The sequence below is a fragment of the Hyla sarda genome, chromosome 5 (assembly GCF_029499605.1).
Source record: "Hyla sarda isolate aHylSar1 chromosome 5, aHylSar1.hap1, whole genome shotgun sequence".
Taxonomy (NCBI): Eukaryota; Metazoa; Chordata; class Amphibia; order Anura; family Hylidae; genus Hyla; species Hyla sarda.
This window is the reverse complement of record NC_079193.1, coordinates 268,452,700-268,475,498: the sequence shown is the minus strand read 5'-3', so window position 1 is coordinate 268,475,498 and position 22,799 is coordinate 268,452,700. Positions and strand designations below refer to the sequence as shown.

The 22,799-nt window shown below is 41.6% G+C and overlaps 1 protein-coding gene across 7 annotated transcripts in view; it reads right to left on the bottom strand.

Moving 5' to 3' along the window:
* The window catches only part of GREB1L (GREB1 like retinoic acid receptor coactivator), a 134,748-nt gene that overhangs the window by 55,045 nt on the left and 56,904 nt on the right, over positions 1 to 22,799 (bottom strand). For 4 of the 7 annotated variants that reach the window (XM_056521683.1, XM_056521682.1, XM_056521684.1 and 1 more), the window contains 14 exons: positions 20,888 to 21,047; positions 20,045 to 20,248; positions 18,596 to 18,772; positions 18,195 to 18,371; positions 16,434 to 16,544; positions 16,081 to 16,215; positions 15,863 to 16,000; positions 15,636 to 15,752; positions 14,852 to 14,974; positions 14,543 to 14,728; positions 11,192 to 11,518; positions 7,877 to 8,005; positions 7,330 to 7,470; positions 325 to 522 (listed from right to left, as the gene is read on the bottom strand). In XM_056521683.1, the coding sequence (XP_056377658.1) occupies positions 325 to 522; positions 7,330 to 7,470; positions 7,877 to 8,005; positions 11,192 to 11,518; positions 14,543 to 14,728; positions 14,852 to 14,974; positions 15,636 to 15,752; positions 15,863 to 16,000; positions 16,081 to 16,215; positions 16,434 to 16,544; positions 18,195 to 18,371; positions 18,596 to 18,772; positions 20,045 to 20,248; positions 20,888 to 21,044 (2,320 nt within the window). In that variant the 5' untranslated portion in view covers positions 21,045 to 21,047. The remainder of the gene's footprint in view (positions 1 to 324; positions 523 to 7,329; positions 7,471 to 7,876; positions 8,006 to 11,191; positions 11,519 to 14,542; positions 14,729 to 14,851; positions 14,975 to 15,635; positions 15,753 to 15,862; positions 16,001 to 16,080; positions 16,216 to 16,433; positions 16,545 to 18,194; positions 18,372 to 18,595; positions 18,773 to 20,044; positions 20,249 to 20,887; positions 21,048 to 22,799) is intronic. The other 3 variants (XM_056521687.1, XM_056521686.1, XM_056521688.1) reach the window with 2 other exon arrangements.

Sequence of the window (22,799 nt, the reverse complement as noted above, 5' to 3'; positions counted from 1 at the left end):
TGAAACTTATTACATGTTACTTTCATGTCAAATAAAAAAAATATGAGAGTTAAATTAACCCTATATGAGAAAAATATGAGAGTTAAATTAATGGATTAGGTAGTAAAAGCCGGGCAGCGCCGGGTACTCAAGCTAGTTATTATATATATATATATATATATATATATATATATATATATATATATACCACACACACACTTTTTGGTGATATCCTAACATATACTACTGACACAGACCAAATATAAGATAAGAATACAGCCTGATAATGTAAATGATCACAATACAAATATTTCTTTTGTATTTTTTGCAATATTAAGATCTTACCTGAAAGTCTAATTCTGTGCAGGGTCTGTTGTACCAGTACTTCAGATCGAGGAATGACAATTAGGAAGTCAACTTTGCTGAAGCGGCCCAGATCAAGACACTGACTTCCACTATCTGCAATGGCACACACCTGGGACAGAAGCTTCCGAGCAACCATCAGCTGAGACTGACATATCTGGAAGCTGTCTGTGCTGCAGCCTGTCAAACCGAAATAAATATATATGCTTTACATACGTTATATGAGTTGTTCGTTCTAGAATGTGCACAAACATTAATTGCCCTTATTGCTTCAGCTTTTATTTTCAATATACTGCATGGCTACTCTTGCTGGCAAGCACAGTCTTTCTTTTGGAGTGGACATCATGTGATCACCAAAGCCAATCATTGGCCTCGGCGGTAACATGCCGTACTTCAGTATATGTGGAAAGAGTAAAAAGGACCTGTGGCGAAGACAAAATAAAATGAGATTATAATTTCATTAAATAGCTTAGGGTGCCCTGATCACACACCTTTTCACAGTTTCCTTATACACACTTTAGTTCCTGCCATATAAAAGTTTATAGGTTATCTCACAATTCAGGGAATCAGTCAGATGAGTGTGGACTAAATTTTAAATAGAGTGAATATCTAGTGATGGGTGAATTATACAGTCAGGGAGTGTACAATATTCACACCCCCTGACTGTATAATCCCACCCATCTCCAGATGGGAGTCACTCCCAAGTTAAATTCACACCAATCTGACCAATTTCTCTGTATTGTTAGACAAATTATAAACTCGTATCTCAGAAAAAGGAGTGTGTATCAAGAAACTGTAAAAAGGAGTGTGATCAGGGCACCATAGTCTATTGAAAGTAAAAAGTAGACTTTTATGCTTACCGTAAAATCTCTTTTGGAGGATCCATTGGGGTACACAGAAACCATGGGTATATGCTGCTGCCACTGGGAGGCTTGACACTAGGCACCAAGAAAAGTCGGCCCCTCCCAGCAGGATATACCCGCCCACAGACACCTGAGCTAATCAGTTTAGTCTCAGAGCAGTAAGAGAGGACCGACAGGTAAAGGAAAAAAAATAAGTGTCTGAGGAAACCACAGAATAAAAAATTAACTGAATCCGCCCATGGAAAGGTAACCAAACCGGGTGGGTGCTGTGTCCCCCAATGGATCCCACGAGAAAGATTTTACAGTAAGCATAAAAATGACTTTTCTCGATCGGCTCCATTGGGGGACACAGAAACCATGAGACGTACCAAAGCAGTCCCCATGGGTGGGCAAAAAATACAAGCAAGTTAGGTGGAAGGCTGGACCACAGCCACCTGCAACACTTTGCGGCCCAGACCAGCATCAACAGATGAAAAGGTATGTACTTGGTAAAACTTCGTAAACGTGTGCGAGGACGATCAGGTGGCCACTTTACAAATTTGCAAGGCAGAAGTCCTGTTGTGGAAAGCCCAGGAGGCCCCGACAAACGAGTGGAATGAGCTAAGACCCTGAAAGAAGGAGTCTTCCCCTCGCAGTGGTAAGCTTCCGAAATGGCAGAGCGGATCCACCATGAAATGGTCGCTTTAGAAGCAGGAAGCCCCTTACGACGACCCTCAGTAAGAACAAAGAAGGAGTCACGCTGGCGAAAGGAACAACTGACTGAAAAGGTAAATCTGAACAGCTTGTACCACATCAAGACCATGAAGCAAATGTTCCCTGGGTTGAGATGGAGAAGGACAAAAATGACGGAAGGACGATGTCCTCATTAAGTTGAAAGTCACTCCCTGAGCGAGGAGGGTCCAAAGTGCGACTCTTAAGGCTGCTGTCAAGGAAGTGGAACCGGGGGGTTGTGGGAAAGAAAAGAGCGGGGGGGGGGGGGGGGGGGGGAAGAAAAGAGCGATCCCTTGGAAAGAAAGCAAATGATCCGTTGGAAACATCATCTCTGAGTCCAGCACATGGCCAGACCAAACATCCCAGAAGAAGGACAAACTCCCTCCCACCGGAGGGTGGGGGCGTCCCTTCAGGCAGAGGGAGGCCCAACTTGGACGCTGAACGGCCAGAGCAGTTATCCGATTTCCAGGAAGGAAGGAGCATTCTTATCCTGCTAGGGTGCCGGTCTGGTCACCCTACTCAAGCCATAGGACCGAAAGTAACGGAATCGGGAGTTGGTACGGTGAGAATTATTCTGTGGTAATAAGAAGCTCTTACCTCCAGTCGCTTCTGAGATAATCTCATCCAGGCGTTTTCCAAAAAGTCGAGACCCAGTAAAAGGAAGCTCAATAAGAGATTTCTTGGAAGCGGCATCAGCGTCCTAGGTCTTGAGCCACATGGAACAACCAAGTGCCACTAGATTACCTGTGGCAACGGGCTGACTGCATAGAAGCAAAGCACAAAAAGTCTCCAGCATTGGAGAGTTGAAGTGCAAGATCCGCCAAATCTTCTGAAGGGGCCCGGACAAAATGCCCTAGCGGAGGTGAGAAGCCAAGACAGAGAGGGCATTTGACACCCCAGAAGAAGCGAAGGTAGGAAGTAAAGATGAACCTGCTGCTTCAAAGGTGAATTTTGCCAGATTTTCAATCCTCTTGTCCGCCGGGTCCTTAAAGAATGCAGGAAGGCAGAGTAGTCGCCTTTGAAAGGCAGGAAACCGGAGGATCAATGGTTGCTGATGTCCATCTTGCAATGAGGTCCTGAGCAAGAGGAAACTGTGCCTGAACCTTCTTAGTCCTTTGAAAGCGCTCGTCAGGATGCTTCCATGCCGTTACCAGTAAGGTGTCAAATTCAGCATGAGAGCTGAAAACCTTAGGAGATGGATGAGAGCGGTGAAAGGAAACTTCTGGAGATGCGTCCCAAGTGTCCCTGATGGCCAAGACCAAGTTGTCTACCATGTCGGACATGCCGGTTTGGTCCTCTGAGTCAGAGGCAGAACCTGATGCCTCATCTTCCAGTTTCCCATGAGAGCGGGAGCAGGTGGAGGCAGCCTTGGATGAAGGGGAAACTGACCTGGTAAGCAGATCTGGAGACCTAGGACAGCGACCAGAAGAGTGGCCCTTAGCAGAGGGGTGTTTTCGGAGTGTCGGGGGAAAAGGAGTGAGAGCTATGAGGAGAGCGCCTATTACGGCTTCCGGATTCTGGAGACGAGCCAGAGGAGAAGCCCCTAGGGCACTTGTGAGCGCACCTTACATAAGGAGAAGGAGAGCGAGCCTCCCTGGAGGGCTAGCGTAAGGAAGACCTCTCCAAAGCAGTCACCACGGAATGGGAAACCTGTGCCAAGTCGGAAACAGACTGGGAGAGGGAAGACCCCCATCCCGGAGTGAGAGCAGAGCCCACAGTTTCTGGGAAGATACACCAGGCGGGCCGGGGCGTGCAGTGGTGCAGGGAGGACAAGTTGGTTCTGCAGAACCACAAGGCATTTAAGTTTTACAGCCCAAACAGGCGTAATAGGTGACCAGGGCCGCAGGTACCTGTCTGGAGGGGGGTGGGGGTCAGTTCTGGGATCGGACATGGTGCAAGCAAAAGTAGAAGTGGAGCAGTCTCACCCAGTGTCTGTGTCCCTCAGGAAGAGACGAAGCAGGCTGTATGAAGGAAAGCTGGTTCTCAGCAGAGAAGAGAGAGAGAGAGGGAAGGGGAGGGCTAGACCAATTAGAAGGAGGGGGCAAGACCTCATTGGATCAAATGACCCCTGCAGCGCGCACCGCGCTGATAGGTAGTTAACCAAAAACCTCAAAAGAGCCGGAACCCCCGCCAGCGGGGAGTGGGTGGAGCTAAACTCAGTGAGAAGAACGCTCCGCGGCCATCATTAAAAAGAAAAAAAACTGAATGCTGTGTATATTAAAGTAAGTGCGACCAGGAGGAAGGAGAGCGGTCGGCAGTTTGCGAACAGCATGGTCGACAGAACAAACTCCGGCACTCCGGCCGCATCTGATAAGGATGCGGCCGATGCGAAAATATGCTGGGTGCATGCGCACAAAGCAGGCGCCGAGCAGGGCCTTGAGAATGCCCTGAATGTAAAAAAACACATATTGAAATGTCCTGCACCACTGTTTCTGTCCCCAATGTTCAGAATGGCCAAGCAGGAGACTGTCCACAGAGTGAATAAAAAGGAGTGGGCTCCAAACAGGGGGGGCTACAGTGGTTTAGAATCCTGAGAAGGGCTAGAAACATGAAAAGAAAGAGAGAAATACTCAACTTGTTCTTTGAAAACTTATCTAATGAAGTCTTTAGTCAGATAGTAAACACCTGCACCACATCTGGCTGAAACAGCGAGACGAGCAGGGAAGGTAGGGGGACCCGGACCCAGAGGTACAACCACAGGTGTTGACCAGCAGCGACAGTGCATAACTCAATGCCTGTGCCCCTTCTTCAAAAATGGGGAAACAGTGAACGCTATGCTCCTGAGACCCCACCTAAAAAAAAGAAATAAAAGAGAGAGAAAATTCTAACTATACATCCCTAAACTCAAAAATAAGAAAAAAAGCGACCAGGTCTGGAGAGCTCCAGACTTGTGTCTGCCTCCTACTGACACTTAGCTAAAACTGATTAGCTAAGGTGCCTGTGGGCAGGTCTATCCTGCTGGGAGGGGCAGACTTTTCTTGTTGTCTAGTGTCAAGCCTCCTAGTGGTAGCAGCATATACCCACGGTTTCTGTGTCCACGATCAAGCCAATCGAGAAATCTCAATTTGTTTCAGTTGGCCACAGGTCCTGTTTAAAAAAACTATCAAGCAAAAAACTCCTTTGGATAGGGGATAAGTTTTAGATTGTGGGGAGCCCCAGCGGTCAAATCCCTGCGATCTAAAACTTATCCCCTATCCCTTGGCAGACCATGGTTTTTAGTCCAGCAATAAAACTGATATGGTTAAAAAAAATTAACTGACCGGAGTCACTATCTGACTCTGTCTGGCTCATTCAAATGAATGGGATAAAGTGCGAATGTGGCAGCTGAGTTACAAAAACTGTGTAAATGAGCCCTTAATGGTGTTTGCTTTTTACAGCCTCTTTTGTTATATAAGACCATGCCTGTGAATAAAACTATTTTGCTACTCTCTGCTCTAACTAATTGATGGAACTATTAAGAATGTCCTAACGGGGTATCTAAAATTATTTTTTCTAAACCAGACAGTTCCCTAAACCCCCTAAGAATGCTGCCAGTTTAAATTTTTGTCGATTGCTTTTCTCATGTAATTGTAAGAGCAATAACTCTTATTTTTCCATCTACAAATTCATATAGGGCTTCTTTTTTGCAGTACCAGTTGTACTTTAAGTGTTGAGAACTTTAAAGGTTACCTCTCATTTGAGCCAGGCAGAAGGATCACAGCTCAAAACCTAAGCAACTCCGTTCTCTGCTATTAAAGCAAGTGGTATATGTAACTTCCAGAAGTCACAGTATTTCATTGCAAGTGAATTGCAATGCAAGTCAATGAGACTTTTGGCAATTCCATATACCGCTCGCTTTAGTGAAGGATAGAGCAGCCAGAGTTTTGAGCTGATATCCTGTAGGCTGCCTCAAACCATTAAAGTTTTCCATTGATTTTGTACTGTTTTGGTCTGTTTAGCCTGTCACCCTGCTACTTTTCATTGAAGCACCTTGAACACCTCAAACACCAAGTAACCTTTAATTTAACCATAATGTACTGAAAAACCCTTTTAAAAAAGTATTTGTGGGGTGAAATAAACAAGAAAATAACTAAAAACAAATTCAGTTTATGTGGTGTTTCTTTTTACAGTGTTCACTTTGTGGTAAAAAAAAAAGACCTGTCATCTTTATTGTTTTGGCCAGTGTGATTACAGAAACTATAGTTTTTGTTAAGTTTTACAAGAGAAAATTGCGTCGTCGTCAAGGCAACGTCATTATTCCGGTGCCGGGCGCGGAGAAGAGGCCCACCCGGTGAAGATGGACAGCCCGGAACGACTATCCCTCCCCACCGTCCTGCAGCACAGATGGCCCGGACCAGCTCACCCGAACGTCCCGCCAAGCGGAGGAGAGTACAAAACTAAAGGGGGGAGGGGGGGGCTGGATGATGACAAAGGCCCGGGCAGTGGTCTTAAACCTGCGGACCTCCAGATGTTTCAAAACTACAACTCCCAGAATGCCCGGACAGCAGATGGCTGTCCGGGCAAGCTGGGAGTTGTAGTTTTGGAACATCTGGAGGTCCGCAGGTTGAAGACCACTGTTAAATCAGACATTGACAAGCGGTGATGATGAAGGGGGTGGTGTGGGATGATGACAGGGTAATGATGAAGGGGGGGATGATGAAGTGGGGGATGATGACAGGGTAATGATGAAGGGGGGGATGATGACAGGGTAATGATGAAGGGGGGGATGATGACAGGGTAATGATGAAGGGGGGGGGGATGATGACAGGGTAATGATGAAGGGGGGGGATGATGACAAGGTAATGATGAAGGGGGAATGATGACAGGGTAATGATGATGAGAGTGTTAATGACGGAGGTCTGGATGATGACAGGGGGGGATGATTTATTTCCCACCCTAGGCTTATAGTCAAGTCAATAACTTTTCCTGGGTTTTTGGGGTGAAATTAGGGGCCTCAGCTTATATTCGGGTCGGCTTATACTCGAGTATATACGGTACATAGCCTGAAATGGTGCTAGCTCTGATGCCAGTTTCTGAACAAGGCTGTCAGCTGCTCAAAGCAGCTGACCGGTATGGAGAGAGCTCAGCTTCCAAGCTCAATCCATACATTATTTCCATTGAAATGATATATATAAAGTTTTGGGACATTACGGATATGGATGGAACTTTATTAATCTATATCTAATCACGGGGGTATGGAGTTGCCAGATTTAAACAGATATCCTGTAGCCAGAATGTGACCGGTGTTACACTTTAAGGGGTTAAGGAAGCCTGTGAAATCATACAGGGACACTGTGTACTGATTAGAAGAACATTCAAAACAGAACGAACAATGTGTGTGGTCTGTTTTTTTTTCTTTTCGTGTCTTATGTTGGTTTGAAATCTCTTGTGAAAAAAATTACCAAATATACATTAAAAAAAATAAGACTCAGACCACTACTTTTGCCTAGTGTAGGAATCATGCCGGCTGCTTCCAGGGATGAGACACATTCTTTTACATCTCCATTAAAAGGTATAATAACATTATCTCCTCTCTTTCTTTGAATCTTCTCCAAAAGCTTGTCCAAATCATCACCTAGTAAAATAAATAAATAAATGAATGAAAACAACAATAGAACTATATCAAAATAAGGTCAGATCTAATTTAGGACTATTTGAAACCACTTTGTGATACATCATCCTCTATTGCCACATATCAAATGAATAAACTTCTAAATTATTCCTAGAAACCTGGACCTAGTATTGATTAATGATTATACACTAATAATACAGGCCATGAATACAGAGATCAGAACATGAGCTCCCCCAACGCTTAGTATGTTGTAAGAAAAATAATAAATTTAGAGCGGCTCAATTCTTTTACTGAAAGGTATAAAGTGACAACAGAAAATATACTCAACTAGAAACTTCATTTTCAGGATTATCATTAATAGGACTGAATTTTTATTCATCTATGTACTCAAGCCAGGAAAAGTACTTACCCATAGATGTGTTTTTAAAGTGTGAGGCCAAGAAGCTGACTTTGCCTGTTATCAGCTCATAGCTAATTTCCTTCAAGAATTCACTTGTTGTCAGCATACTCTCAGCAAGAACCCGGGACTGATATTTTCCTTAAAAAGGTACAATAGTACAAAGAAAGAGAAATTTTACATGCATAGAAATAAACCACCAACAACGATCAGTGCCAGTTGACTTGGCAACTATTAATGAAATTACAACGTGAACAAACAGAAGAGAATGCTAAACCAGTACAATCCTTTATATTGTAAGTCATGGTGCCATGACAAGTAAATACAAAAGAGAGGTCATGTACCGAACAAACCTCTGGTTGCATAGATCTTTTGCTAATTTGTGTACTCAACTAGTTCTGTTGTATTACGTGTACCAATCTGATGATCTCACCATGGCAATAGAAAGGTCTAATAACTTTTTAATATAAGAAGTTTATTACCACTGCAGTGATACTAAATTATATATCATAGATGACAGTAGTATAAACACAGTGGTGTGGGAAAAAAAAAAACAAAAAAAACTGCTTGTCTAAGGGACTAAAGCGGACCACAATCTACTTGTCTCTAAAGAAAATCCACTTGTCCAGGTAGATAAAATAATTTCAACCAAAATATTATGTAAATAATGTCTTTATTAGTTTCTGCTCTCATTTTTTCCTCCTCGTCCTATTAAAGCCATAACTATTTTTCCATCTACAGACCCATATAAGGCTTGTTTTTTACAGGGCCAAGTATACTTTGCAATGACACCTTTCATTTTTCCATAACTTATGCTCTGAAACAAAAAAATATATTTGTGAGGTGAAAATTCAAATTTGGGGTTTTTCTTTTTTTTGCCATTCACCTTGTGGTCAAACTTACATATTATTTTGATACTTTCGGCCTGATTACACCAATACCAAATTTGTTAAGTTTCCATCATGTTTTAATAATTTTTTTTTTACTTTTTAATAAAATAAAATAAATCCCTGACCTTCATAATATTTAAATTTTTCCATATACTGAGTTGTATGAGGGCTCATTTTTTGGTCCCTAATATGCTGTTTGTATCGGTACCATTTTGGTATTGATCTGACTTTTTGAAATTTTTTCTGGGCTATGATCTTCTTAACATAAAAAACGCAATTCTGTGATTTGGTATTTCGGTCAATTACGCATGCGCCAATGCCAAATATGTTTATTTTTATTATGTTAACATTTTATATGGAAAAGAGGGTTGATATTAACTTCTAATATGGAAGGGGTTAATGGGTGTTTTTAAACTTTTAAGCTTTTTTTTTTTAAATAGACTTTTTTAGGAGGAATCATTTAGATTCCTCATACATATCAATGCAGTTCAATTGAACTCTATTGATCTGTGTTCATTTAGTTGAGCCTGCTCAAGGCAGGCTCAATCAAATACAGATCTACGGGGGCAGCCATGAATGCAGAGGTAAGCCCTCCGGCTAACTCCACCGCTGTCAACTTTAAGAGTGGTGATCTAAAGGGTTAATAGCCGGTTGAAATCAGCTGGGGGCCGCCGAGCATGGAGCAGGCTCGAGTCAGGAGCCTGCTCCATAGACCCTGAGCGCCGGTGTGAGGTGCAGACTTGCATCCCGTGCAAGTCTGCATCCACTCCTGCACCTCACACCGCATTAAAGGGCTTGTGCGCTGCTCTGACTTGCGGAGCTCCGCTCACAGCGTCCAGAAGTTCATTACTCCGAATGCTGTGTGCGGGCTTCCGTGTTTGCGGCCACCGGGCGTGCGTCCCGCCCGGCCCATCGTGACGTCTCGCCCGCCCCCTCGTGATGTCACGCCAGCCCCCTCTACCAAAGTCTATGGGAAGGGGGCGTGACAGCGGTTGAGGGGGCGGGCGAGACATCACGAGGGGGCGGGCGAAACATCACGAGGGGGCGGGCGAGACGTCACGAGGCTCTGCGTGTTACGTCACGTCCGGCGGCCGCGAACACGGAAGCCCGCAAACAGCGTTCGGAGTAATGAACTTCCGGACGCTGTGAGCAGAGCTTCGAAAGTCAGGGCAGCGCACAACCCCTTTAAAAAAAATTTTTTTTTAAAAAGAAGGGGGGTGGGGGGGGTGGTGTGGAGAAGAGTTGGTCCGGCCCTGCTTGCCCGATACTATGAAAAATTCCTCTGCCCGGCCCCCGGGGCTACATGTCCCGAGCATTGGGCAATAGGATTTCCCCATCCCTGAAACAAATGTGGTGTATGTTCCAACACAGTGAAAGTGGCCAGCAATTCATCTTAATAAAATAAAACTGGTAGTGGTAAGAATAAAAAATTTATATGGTAGGCAGTTTAAAACAGGAAGTCTCAACATGGCAAAAATAAAGTATATTTATAAGTAACTCACAATTTAGGCTAAACAGAGATATTGTAATTTTCTGTTTGGCTGTGGCACCTATTTTATGCAAAAGTGGAATAGAGGAATTGCAGCTATATTAGTTGTCACTTTTCAATTAACCTTACAGAAACGAACAGCAAACATGAATACTAAGAATTAAGTTCAAAAGTGACAACACAGTTGGACTTCCTGTTACTCTTCTAACTTGCATAAGACAATGAGAGAGATTCATCCCAAACCGTCCAGAGAAGTTTCCTAGTTGCCCATAGCAACCAATCAGCTCGCTTCTTTCATTTTTAACAAGGCCTCTGCAAAATGAAAGAAGCAATCAGATTAGTTGCTATGGGCAACTTTTCCTTTGCACAGGTTTTGATAAATCTCCCCCAATGGCCCCGATTTACTATTGTAAACCTAACTTGTTTTGTCAGGTTGTGTGCCAGAATATGGCACATTGCGCTACAAATTCTGTCTGGGCCAGAATTTGCGCCAGAATTTGGAAAAACCCGACCAACATTCCCTTTTACTCAGGAACACCCCAAAAAAGGGGTGTGGCTGACACGGGGAAGTGGGCGTGGCATCTGAAAAGGGGCCGTTTTATTTTAATTTTTTTCTCCCAACATATTTTCCTAGGTTTCCACAAAATGTGGTTGATTTGAACATGTGTTTATATTAAAAAAAAAAAAAAAAAAAGCAAGAAAACGTGGAACAATAACTGTAGGGTATAAAAACCCACAAAAACTACACTCCACTCAGTAAATCAGCTTCATTGTGACATACAGGTTCTCTATAAATGGTGATTCTGACAAACAACTGAAAGGTTCATATTGTGGAGGCATAAGATTTAAGTGTAAAACAGTAAAAAGCTGTTGATATTATTAAATATAACTGGAACTTATTTGTATGTTGTTCAAAAATCTAAGAGCATCTTAAGACATTTAACTTACCAAGTGCAATCACACAAAATTCATTTCCTCGCACCTTTGAACAGCAGATTGCTACTACATAGTCAGGAAGTTTCTGCTGCGGTTTCATATCACTCAGAGAATGAAGGGTCTCAGAGATGCCCTCTGCCAACGAGTTCTGTGTAACAAGGACATGAACCAAATCTTGAGAAACACTGGCTGACAAGCGGGCCAGCCATGGAAGCTGAGCTTGAGACACAGACATTGCGGGAGAGTTCAACTGCATAGAGCGATCTTTATAAGTAAATTCCTGCAATGCTTTCAGCACAATTTGTTCAAAAACTTCACGAATCGGTATCTGATCTGAACCTAAAAAGGACAAGAATGAAAACAATTCATATAAAGAACATTTTTGCCCAAAGCTAAAGAAGATCAGCATTCAATGTGCTGTGTACAAGAAGAAACCAAACAATACAAGAATGTTGAGATGTAGAATGCCACAATAAAGTTCTGTGATCCCTTTCTCAGGAGAAATGTTTGTTTAAGATATTATGTTATTTTATTTCTTGCATCAATAAATACTACACTGTTCATAGCGTTTCTCTAAGAACCATTATATAGTTAACATTTAGCATTTTATTCCTAACATGCACATACATTACTAAATTAGCACTAACATGTTCATGTTTATTTTTACAAGGGGTAAAAAGAGAAAAAGCCCCCCAAAATTTGTAACCCGATGTCTCTCGAGTAAGGAAATACCTCATATGTGGATGTAAAGTGCTCTGTGGGTGCACTAGAGGGCTCAAAAGAGAAGGAGCGACAATGGGATTTTGGAGAGCGAATTTTGCTGAAATGGTTTTTAGGGGCATGTCGCATTCAGGAAGCACCCATTGTGCAAGAACAGCAAAAAACACCCCACATGGCATGCTATTTGGGAAACTACACCCCTCAAGGAATGTAACAAGTGGTACAGTGAGCCTTAACACCTCACAGGTGAAGTTTGACGTAAAAATTTTTTTTTTTTTACTAAAATGCTGATGTTACCCCACATTTTTCATTTTTACAAGGGGTAATGGGTGGTAATGTCCCCCAAAATTTGTAACCCCATTTCTCACGAGTAAGGAAATATCTAATATGTGAATGTAAAGTGCTCTGTGGGTGAACTACAATGCTCAGAAGGGAAGTAGCGACAATGGAATTTTGGAGAGAGTATTTGGTTGAAATAGAAGTCTGGGGCCATGTTCTTTTACAAAGCCCTCATGGTGCCAGAACAGTGGACCTCCCCACATGTGACCCCATTTCTGAAACTACACCCCTCACGGAATGTAACAAGGGGTGCAGTGAGCATTTCCACCCACTGGCGTTTGACAGATCTTAGTAACAGTGGGCTGTGCAAATGAAAAATTACATTTTTCATTTTCAAGGACCACTGTTCCAAAAATCTGTCAGTCACCTGTGGTGTGTAAATTCTCACTGCACCCCTTGTTATGTTCCATGAGTGGTTTAGTTTCCGAAATGGGCTCACATGTGGGTATAAATTTTTTTGCGTTTATGTCAGAACCGCTGTAAAATTAGCCACCCCTGTGCAAATCACCAGTTTAGGCCTCAAATGTACATAGTACGCTCTCACTCCTGAGCCTTGTTGTGCGCTCGCAGAGCATTTTACGTCCACATATGGGGTATTTCCGAACTTGGGAGAAAATGCGTTACAAATTTGGGGGTCTTTTTTTCCTTTTACCTCTTATGAAAATGAAAAGTATGGGGCAATACCAGCATGTTAGTGTAAAAAATAATTTTTTTTTACGCTAACATGCTGGTGTAAACCCCAACTTTACCTTTTTCATAAGGGGTAAAGGGAGAAAAAGCCACCAAAAATGTTTTGCGTCATTTCTCCCAAGCATGGAGATACCCCATGTGTAAGGGTGTAGGGTTTTACTCTTTATTTAGAGTTAGTGTAGTGTAGTGTTCTTAGGGTACATTCACACGGGTGGGGGTTTGCAGTGAGTTTCCCACTGCAGCGTAAAATTTGCCGCATCTCAAACTTGAAGCGGGAAACCTGCTGTAAACCCCCGCCTATGTGAATGTACCCTGTAAAACTAAAACTCCCAGCATGCACTGACAGACCATGCATGCTGGGAGTTATGCAACAGCTAGAGGCACACTGGTAGGGATTGGGAAACACTGAGTTAGGTAACAGATTACCGCAGGGTTTCCACACCACTGTTTCCTAACTCAGTGTTTCCCAACCAGTGTGCCTCCAGTTGTTGCAATACTACAGCTCCCAGCATGCCCAGACAGCCGAAGGGCATTTTGGGAGTTGTAGTTATGCAACAACTGGAGGAGAACAGTTTGGAGACCACTGTGTATTTGTCTCCAAACTGTAGCCCTCCAGATGTTGCAAAACTTCAACTCCAAGCATTCCCAGACTGCCCAGGCATGCTGGGAGTTGTAGTTCGGCAAAATCTGAAGGGCCAGATGTTGCCGAACTACAACTCCCAGCATGCCTGGACAGTCTCAGCATGCTTTGAATTGACATCTGGAGCACTAGTTTGGTCACCACTGTATAGTGGTCTCCAAACAGTACCCTTCCAGATGTTACACAACTACAACTCCCAGCATGCCTGGACTGTCTGGACATGCTGAGAGTTGTATTTTTTCAACATTTGGAATGACAGTTTGCAGGCCACTGCACAGTGGTCTCCAAACTGTGGCCCAACAGATGTTGCAAAACTACAACTCCCAGCATGCCCAGACAGCCTTTGGCTGTCTGGGCATGCTGGGAGTTGTAGTTTTGAAACTCCTAGGAGAAGCAGTAAAGATCGCTTTACAGCGATCCTCACTGCTGCCTCTGACATCGTTGCTGCCACTTGCCTGCCGTCCTTTCTGCCGCCAGTTCCCGGTCCCCACAGGTAACTGCCTCCAGTCCCCCCACCCCCCCCCCCCGGCCTTTGGCCTTCCATTCGCAGGGAATAGGAGGAGGTGGCACCCCTGCCACCTCACTCCTATCCTTTAGGATGATCCCCCCCCCCCCCAGGGGTTTGCACTGGATGCCTGCTGAGTGATTTAAGCAGGCATCCCCTTCCGGTCCCCACACACCGCGCGGCGGGGACCAAAATTCCCACGGGCGTACAAGTACGCCTTTGGTTCTTAAGTACCAGGGAGCAAGGGCGTACCTGTAAGCCCTTCATCCCTAAGAGGTTAATGAATAGGTGCAACTGGGACAATCTGAAAACTTTATTCAGACTTTACTGCAAAGGGTGTTACTTTCTTTGAGACTTGGGGATATTTGTAAACTAGTAAAAGTGGGAATATTGTAAAGCTAGAGAAAATAAATCCCTGATTGCATAATAAAAAGGAAAAAAGAAAAAAACGAAAAGCACCGAATCTCACCAAGTCGCACAAGGTACTGGATAGTCAGAAGAATCAGATTTTCCACACTGAGGAATTGACTGCTGGACACTCCCATCTGATCCAGCTCCTTCTTCTCCAATTCCTGTAACTTGTAGCAATTCACCAACAAGGGGCTTACAACAATATCCCCAACATTTCCATAGAAGTATGGCAATGCTCCATAACCTGAAACAGGAAAACCCATGTGTATAGCAAAGTAATTGTGTATCATAATCATAAAATATATATTGTTGACAATAATATACGAGACATTCTTTTTATCATACTTTTGGCTATTTGAAGACTCACCGATCAATATTACAGGCCGTACACCTGAGTTATTTAGCAGATTTTCAGGCACAATTACAGTTTCTCCAGCTGGAATTGGTTGCGGCTGGAAAACACCAACTAAAATAGGCTGTGACAAAGAGGCTGGGGAGGAGAAAAAAATACATTTAGTTTTCTGCACATTTCAGAGGCCCATTGAATTTATTCATAGTACCTTTAAGCTCTACATCACTTTACAAAAAAACAAGAAAGTGTTTTATTTCCTAACCCTTCATCTCACTGAAGATCTTTTTCACCTATCTTTAGGTTGATTTGAAAGTGGTACTGATTTATGCAGACTAAACTAATAAATGGCTGAGCCAATAGTTTTGGTTCTGGCCACATTAACTGTAGTTTTGCTCCTCTCTAGTTTTGGGTTTTAGACATGTCATTCACTCAACAAAACAAAAAAAGGGCAACGAAAACATTTTCAAAATTCATCATCCATTACGCAACAATATGATAAACTTTGCACATTTTAAATTGGCTATGTTCACATGGGAGCACAGTTTTTTTGCAGTGATCCCACGCTGTTTTTGATGTGGTCTGCATGTTTGCTGCATCCAAAACATCATATTTTGTGCCTTTGATAATATATCCTTAGGGAGAAAGTGCAAGGGGAGTGAAAAGTCACAACTGATAAATTGTCCTCAATGGGTCAGAAATCAGATTGTGTGCAATAATAGAATTTGAACCCCTAAAGAAAAAAGTTATTGTCCGTTAACATTCCTTATAACAAAAAATTTTAATGTCTGTGCCCTCTAACCTGGTCTTGTGATTGGCCGAACTGGAGGTGAAGGAAATGACAATACTGGTGCTTGAACTGGGGAGCTAGGTGGCCATCCTCTGTGCCTTTTCTTTGGTGGGCCAGAAAAAGTTACCCCTGTGAGTAAAGATGAACAGGGTGGATAAATTGAATATTTGATTTACATATATCAACCAATATATAGCAAAGAGGTACAGTTACAGAATGTTGATGTAAAAGACCCATACCACTATCGCCCACAATGCATCCTGGGCTTGGAGAAGTTGAGTGAGCAAGTGGCTGAGATGGAGCTGAATTTAGTACTGTGACTCTTCCTCCATTCATGGCACCATTGGTGATCTCTGGTGCTTGGATTGAAATAGATGCTAGCAGAAAGAAATCAACAAATATAGAACCAAAAGCTACATGGTATGTTAGACCAGCACCTAAATTAAAGCAAACTCACCAGCAGGAAAAGTTTTTCCTACAGCATGGACAGGTAGAGGTAGTGGCTTCACAATACCCTTATTTCGAGACAGATCTTGAGGAGTACTTGAAGTAAGAGCAGTAGATGTTTTGGCTGAGACATAAGATTGCATTTCTGTCAAAACATTTGTAAAGTCAAGGGTAAAACAAAATAAATAAATAAAAAAAACATGTTCCAAGATGAATAAACGTTTGTTGCAGAGGACAGACTGTTTGAATTATTAAAAAAAATAAAAAATCTTGTCATATGAATATTTCTGTCCTGTTATTCTAAAGATTATTGGTGTAATAACATAGGAAAAAAAAAATAGATAAAAATAGATAAAAGCTAACCTGAATGTAAGAATCCAGATTTGTATCCATTACTGTTTTCATTCTCAGATGTCATAGAGACAGAAGTAATTGGCTTTACAGTTGGGGTAGGGAATGGTCGACTTCGAGGCTCTTAAAATAAAAATAAAAAAATAAGGTATATGCAAGTGTACATAAGGCAAAATTTGTTGCAGCACAACAAAACAGATTTAGCGAACATAAAGAATAAACACTTTCACTGAAACAGTTTGGCAAGTCACATTTTTTTTTATTAATATGGAAATGTGAATGAAGTTTGGGCACAATTTGCAATGTGTACATTATATATATATATATATATATATATATATATATATATATACACATACACACATATATACATACACACATATATACATACACACACACACATATATACATACACACACACACACACATATATATTATTTTTTATTTTTTTGTGGGTCAATAACTTGCTGATTATAGTTCTGTTTTACTCTTTTATAAAACCACTTTATGAACCTACAACAAGAGGTTGTCTGAATCTGGAAAAAAGGTTAGCTCTGGCTACCAATCACCTGCCCCATCCCTTATCACTGCCATTCTAATGGTGGTTGATCCCAGCTAATCAGTGCTCCCTAGTGACTTCTCGACACACACAAATTACCAATCAATGAAAACTCACAGCTATGATTTGTATCACATTTTATAGGAGAGATCTTTCTGGCAGATCTAGGGACCTTTGTTAGGTCCCCAGCTGCCAGTGTAACCCATTGGTGCCGTGCCACATCAATAGGTAGAAAAATGAAGCCCATCCATCAAACACCTTAGACAGAGGCGTAGCTTGTTTTTTTTTGGCCCCGATGCAAAATCTGCAACAGGGCCCCATATGCCAAATATAATACTAGTCCCTTATGGGACAGTTGTGCTTTGGGGCCCCCTTAGGCACCAGGGCCCTGGTGTGACTGCTACCTCTATAGCTACACCCCTGACCTTAGATACTGCTACTTCTTTTGACAGTGGAATCTAAGAGGTGAAACAGCCAGGATCGGCTGAAATAATAATTTCAGATGGAACTTGGCCATTAATCACCACCGCATTCCTGCTAGTATTACACACACACACACCACATAGAACATTTTGAAAAACATATGTTTCAGAACCACATATCAAAATAATAATTGGAACAAGAAATGTGGGATTGGAACAAGAAATTTTGTATCTATAAAGAGGCTGTCTCATAAGAGAAAACACCCACTAATACGAGAGATATGAGAGATAAGTCGCATCTGGCCACTCATTCACACGCTACCCCTGCAGTGGCTGCTGCATAAGGAATTTGGGACGGCTGTCTTGTATAATGGAAGAGGTTAATCAGTGAGAATGCTAACTACCAGATCTCAACTTTAGTTAATTGAGGGTTGAGCCTTTAAAATGTCCATATACCCAAATATGGTACACTAATGGGGATTGTTTTTATATTTTTTACTTTAAAAAGGGGGTTTCCCCATCTTATAAATTTATTACAAGAAGACATGCAGATTGGCGAGAGTCTGACCACCAGGACTCCCACCAATACCAAGAATGGGTATAACTGTGGCCCTATACTGTACATAGGGTCGCAGAACATCCCGAGTGTAGGAGCATGGATAACTTAATGAGATGGGGAAAACCCCTTTAAGATGTGGAGCACTAGAGCCAGTAGGAACTGAAAACTAATCAATTATTAAGGGTCTCTAAATTGTTAATTCACATCTATAGGGTTCAAGTAAAGTGACTCACCTTTCCAGCAGATAAGTGGCCCTTTGCAGAGTGCTCCTTGGGAGTTCCTCACAATATAATACCTTAAGTGCTTTTGCTTCTTTGGTTGAGTTGTAAGCTTTAGGTTAATATGATTGGAGAACTCTGTGAAATACCTAAAACCACGCTCGCCGCAGCCGATGCAATTTCCAGAGAAACCTTGAAAATGTAGTTACAGGTTAAAAGCACTTGTGTCAGTTCAAGGCAGAAGACTTGTTCTATATAAGAAAAGCTATGATATCAGAAGCCGGCCTCTAAATATAAACCACAAATATATTTTAACTAAAAAACAAACAAACTATTTTTCACAGTAACAATGAGAATAAGGAGAGTGCGTCTCACAAATCCGTACTGCGGAAGTTGCATTTCCGAAAATCACTCACCTAAAAGTGCATTTTTTCCATCATCATCAGGGAGAAATCTTTTATCAACTGCACAGACAAGAATATGTTCAGGGAGACTCTGAGTCTTTACTCCAACCAAAAGAAAGCCTGGTGGAACTTCAATTTGCTCTTTACTGAGTGAAGATAATCGTAAATCCTTCCCTGCTTGGCAGAACCCTAAAGTGGATCAAAGTAGCGTAATCTAGTTAGGTTTTCTATATAGATACATAGCTTGGACACGCAAGTATTTTTGAATGAAGCATTTAGCAGAAAAGAAACATAATTTCTTAAAACATGTAGACTATTGTAGCAATTCTACATTCCATGTATACTTTAGAACAGTGTGTGTTCTCTAAATGAGAGCTCTCAATCCAGTAATTCACACAAAACATTATGGAGATATCCTGCCCTCTTAAGGAAGTGCTTAATACAAAATGGATTTATAGTTCAGCGGTATGCAGTGACCTGCACTCCCAGTGGTGGCTGCAGACAGACTATATATATATATATATATATATATATATATATATATATATATATATATATATATATATATACATACATACACATACATACACATACATACATACATACACACACACACACACACTTTTTCTTTTTTCTTTTTTTTTTTTTTTTTAAGAGCACTGCATAATATTACTATTTTCAGAGCTTGAGGTACACTTAAATTTACAAATATATTATATAGGGTAGAGCTGGGCGGTATGACCAAATATGTGTATCACGGTATTTTTTTTTAACTTACGGCGGTTCCACGGTATATAACGGTATTTTCAACCCCCCCCCCCCAAATCATGTGACCCGCCAGCGCTGTTCTGCCCCCCCCCCAAATCATGTGACCCGCCAGCACTGTTCTGCTCCCCCCCATTTAATTATCAGCCCAGAGGGGTACTATTCACATATGTCAAGCACTGCCCTCCTCCTCTTTGTTGGGGGCCGCCGGCGATGGAACTCATTGTACGCCTGTGGTCTCCAACCTGCGGACCTCCAGTTGTTGCAAAACTACAACTCCCAGCATGCCCGGAAAGCCAATGGCTGTGTGGGCATGCTGGGAGTCGTAGTTTTGCAACATCTGGAGGTCTGCAGGTTGGAGACCACTGGCGTACAGTATAGAGTTCCATCGCCGGCGGCCCCCAACAAAGAGGAGGAGGGCAGTGCTTGACATATGTGAGTAGTACCCCTCTGGGCTGATAATTAATTGGGGGGGCAGAACAGCGCTGGCGGGTCACACAGGATTAGTTCCCTGATGTGGGGACAGCGCAGCGCTGCGCTGAGCTGATAATACATTCCCGAAGGGGGAGGGGCCTAACCGGTATTGCGGTATGGGGGAAAATTCATATCGAGCAGCCCAAAAAATTCGGTATTCGGTATGAACCGGTATACCTCCCAGCCCTAATATAGGTTTTTTTTTTTTCAGAATACACTTACCATCTATAGTACAAGAACCTTCTGGGGCAGGTTTTTGTGCATATGGCAAAGGAGGACTACTTGAATCGGATGTGTCCTCTTCCTCATCGTCATCATCCATTTCACACATGGACTGACTGTTCGAGAAGTCCAGGCTGCCATTCTGAGTGTACCTCTGAGCAAAATCCTTTTCAAGTTCCTCAACTTTTGGTTTTACATCAACACCTAAACAAGAAACAATGGTACTGAAACAATTGAAATGGAAGAAGAAAAAAAATATGCTAGAAAACACAGTGTGCGTACATAGCCTTACAAAATAGTTCATGATTAACATTACACCTTACAATCCTCACTTGTCTAAAAAGTTCTTTAAAGTGTACTTGTGGCTTTAAAAAAAAGCTTTAGACATGTCCTTGAGATCCGTTAAAAGTTTTGGTTGGTAGGGGTCCGAGTGTTCAGACCCAGACAAATTGTTTCAACAAGTAAAGTGCAGCTGACAAACAATCACATAGACTTACATTGCAAGTTTTCTTTGCTTAGCTAATACTAGCTGGGAGAAAAGCGCGCCATCATGAACGGTCTGAACACTCAAAACTCTACAACATGTCAAAAGTTTGAATGCCCATTTAAGTTTTAACTTGAGAAATTCTGTTCTTTTCCAAACATTGCAATAAGATCAACAATTAACTATGGACTAGTATATCACTGTTTCCATACTGCTCATTCATACATTATGTTCAATTTATTCGAAATTAAGTTTGCAGAATTTCAGATCTTTTGACATTTTTCTTCAATGTTATATAATCTACCGTATGTACTGCAACTTTTAAATGGTACATTACAAAATATAAAGCTTTCACTTACCATCTGCAGAGAAAGTAGAGTTTTCTGCATTTAAATAAAGTTGGGAGAATACTGGACATGGCACAACACTGTTACATCTTAGGGAGGCTTCTATAGAATTATGAAGAGCTTCCTCGAACCGGGCAGATTTCAGCTGTCCTGCATAAGAGTTACCCATGTCCTGACAGGAAAAAAAAATACACTAGAAAAACAAACATTTGAAGAAAAGATAAAAAGCAAATAAAAAATCTCTGACTGCAAGTATGGATTGAATAACAGATATGAGATATATAGTCACAATTATCCAAAACAGTAAAACCACCAGCCTATTAATATGTATTCCCTTTGTGCCAGCAAAACTGCTCAATATAATTCCCAAATGGACTCTAAAAGACCTCTGAAGGTGTCCTCTGGTATCTTTGTATCTAAACAAGATGTTAATATTAGAGGGGCTCTCCGGTGGGAAAACTATTTTTTTTAATTTTTTTAATCAACTGGTGCCTAAAAGAAACAGATTGGTAAATTACTTCTATTTAAAAATCTTAATCCTTCCAGTACTTATCAGCTGCTCCACAAGACGTTTCACATTTCTTTTTGAATTTCTTTTCTGTCTGACCACAGTGCTCTCCACTGACAACTCTGTCCATGTACCGTCCAGAGCAGGATAGGTTTGCAATGGGGTTATGCTCCTGCTCTGTACAATGTTGTGTACGAGGGGCGCGTATGACTAATACATATCCGTGGCTGTATAATTCGGCCCATCATCTGGTTGGTCACTTCCATTAATAAAATTAAGTTTCCGCTCATCTGACTGATTTTCTGAATAGACAATAATAAAACTGGAAAAATGTGTTTTATTAGGCTTCCCTGGACTATTTTAATAGGCACTATAATTAAAACTAATTTTTGCTATTGCACTCCTTATGGTAAATTAAAAAAATCTTTCTGATGTATTTTGTTTAAAAAGTTCTCTATGTTTTGTGTTTTAAAAAACCTGCCACTAGTGGTCTCCCTACTTATCCAAAGCACATCCCCCCCCAATCTCTCTTGCTTTTCCACTTTGGGTGAGGAAATGTATTTTTTACTTTTTTATTTAATTTTTTTTGATGGGTGGGTATTAGGCTCAGAGTGGCATAGTCAAGGACACTGTGTGGGTTTACTTTTGCTAAACAGTTCTGATGTAAATGAATATGTAAAATCATACAGTTTACACAAAAAAACTAAATACTAGAAGGAAATCATTGTAAACTGCGTCCCATCTGTCAAATGTAGGTAAAGGAGGGGGTTTTATGCTCCTTAATACAGGGCAGGTGGTCAGCAAAAGCCAGGGGACATGTCAAAATAATGAGCAACACAAGGCAAGACAATGATTCTGAGCTAAACAGGACAAACAGATTTAGAAGGCGCGGGGGTGGCACGTGTGATCTGGTCAAGAACATCACAGGGGGATATGGAAGCTTGGTTTTGAAATCTATTTGTTGCACAGCTACCTCATTTACATAAACTGCATGACTCCTTAATGATTTTCTAACAGCTCCAGCAGTGAGCCTCTTACAAAGGACTACTGCTTTTCTATTTTACAAGTTAAATTGTTAAAGACACTATATTACGGTGAATTTTAGAAAAATAAAAAATACAACAAAAACACTACATGGTTTGCACTATTGATCTAAAAACTAAACACTGGACAGCATACTGCTGCTTGCACTATGCAAAAAATAAAAGCCCAATAAGTCTTACGAAGTTTTAGTAATATGTACCGTAGTACTATAGTGTATTCATTAAATGTCCTAAAACATACATCTGTGTGTCTACATTGACAAAAAAGACAAAGTCTTGAAGTTTTTAAGAATAGAATTTGAAAAGCTAAAATGCTCTGAAAAAGAGGACCCTGAGCAAATTCACAGCTACATTCAGTATCTACAGAAGCAAT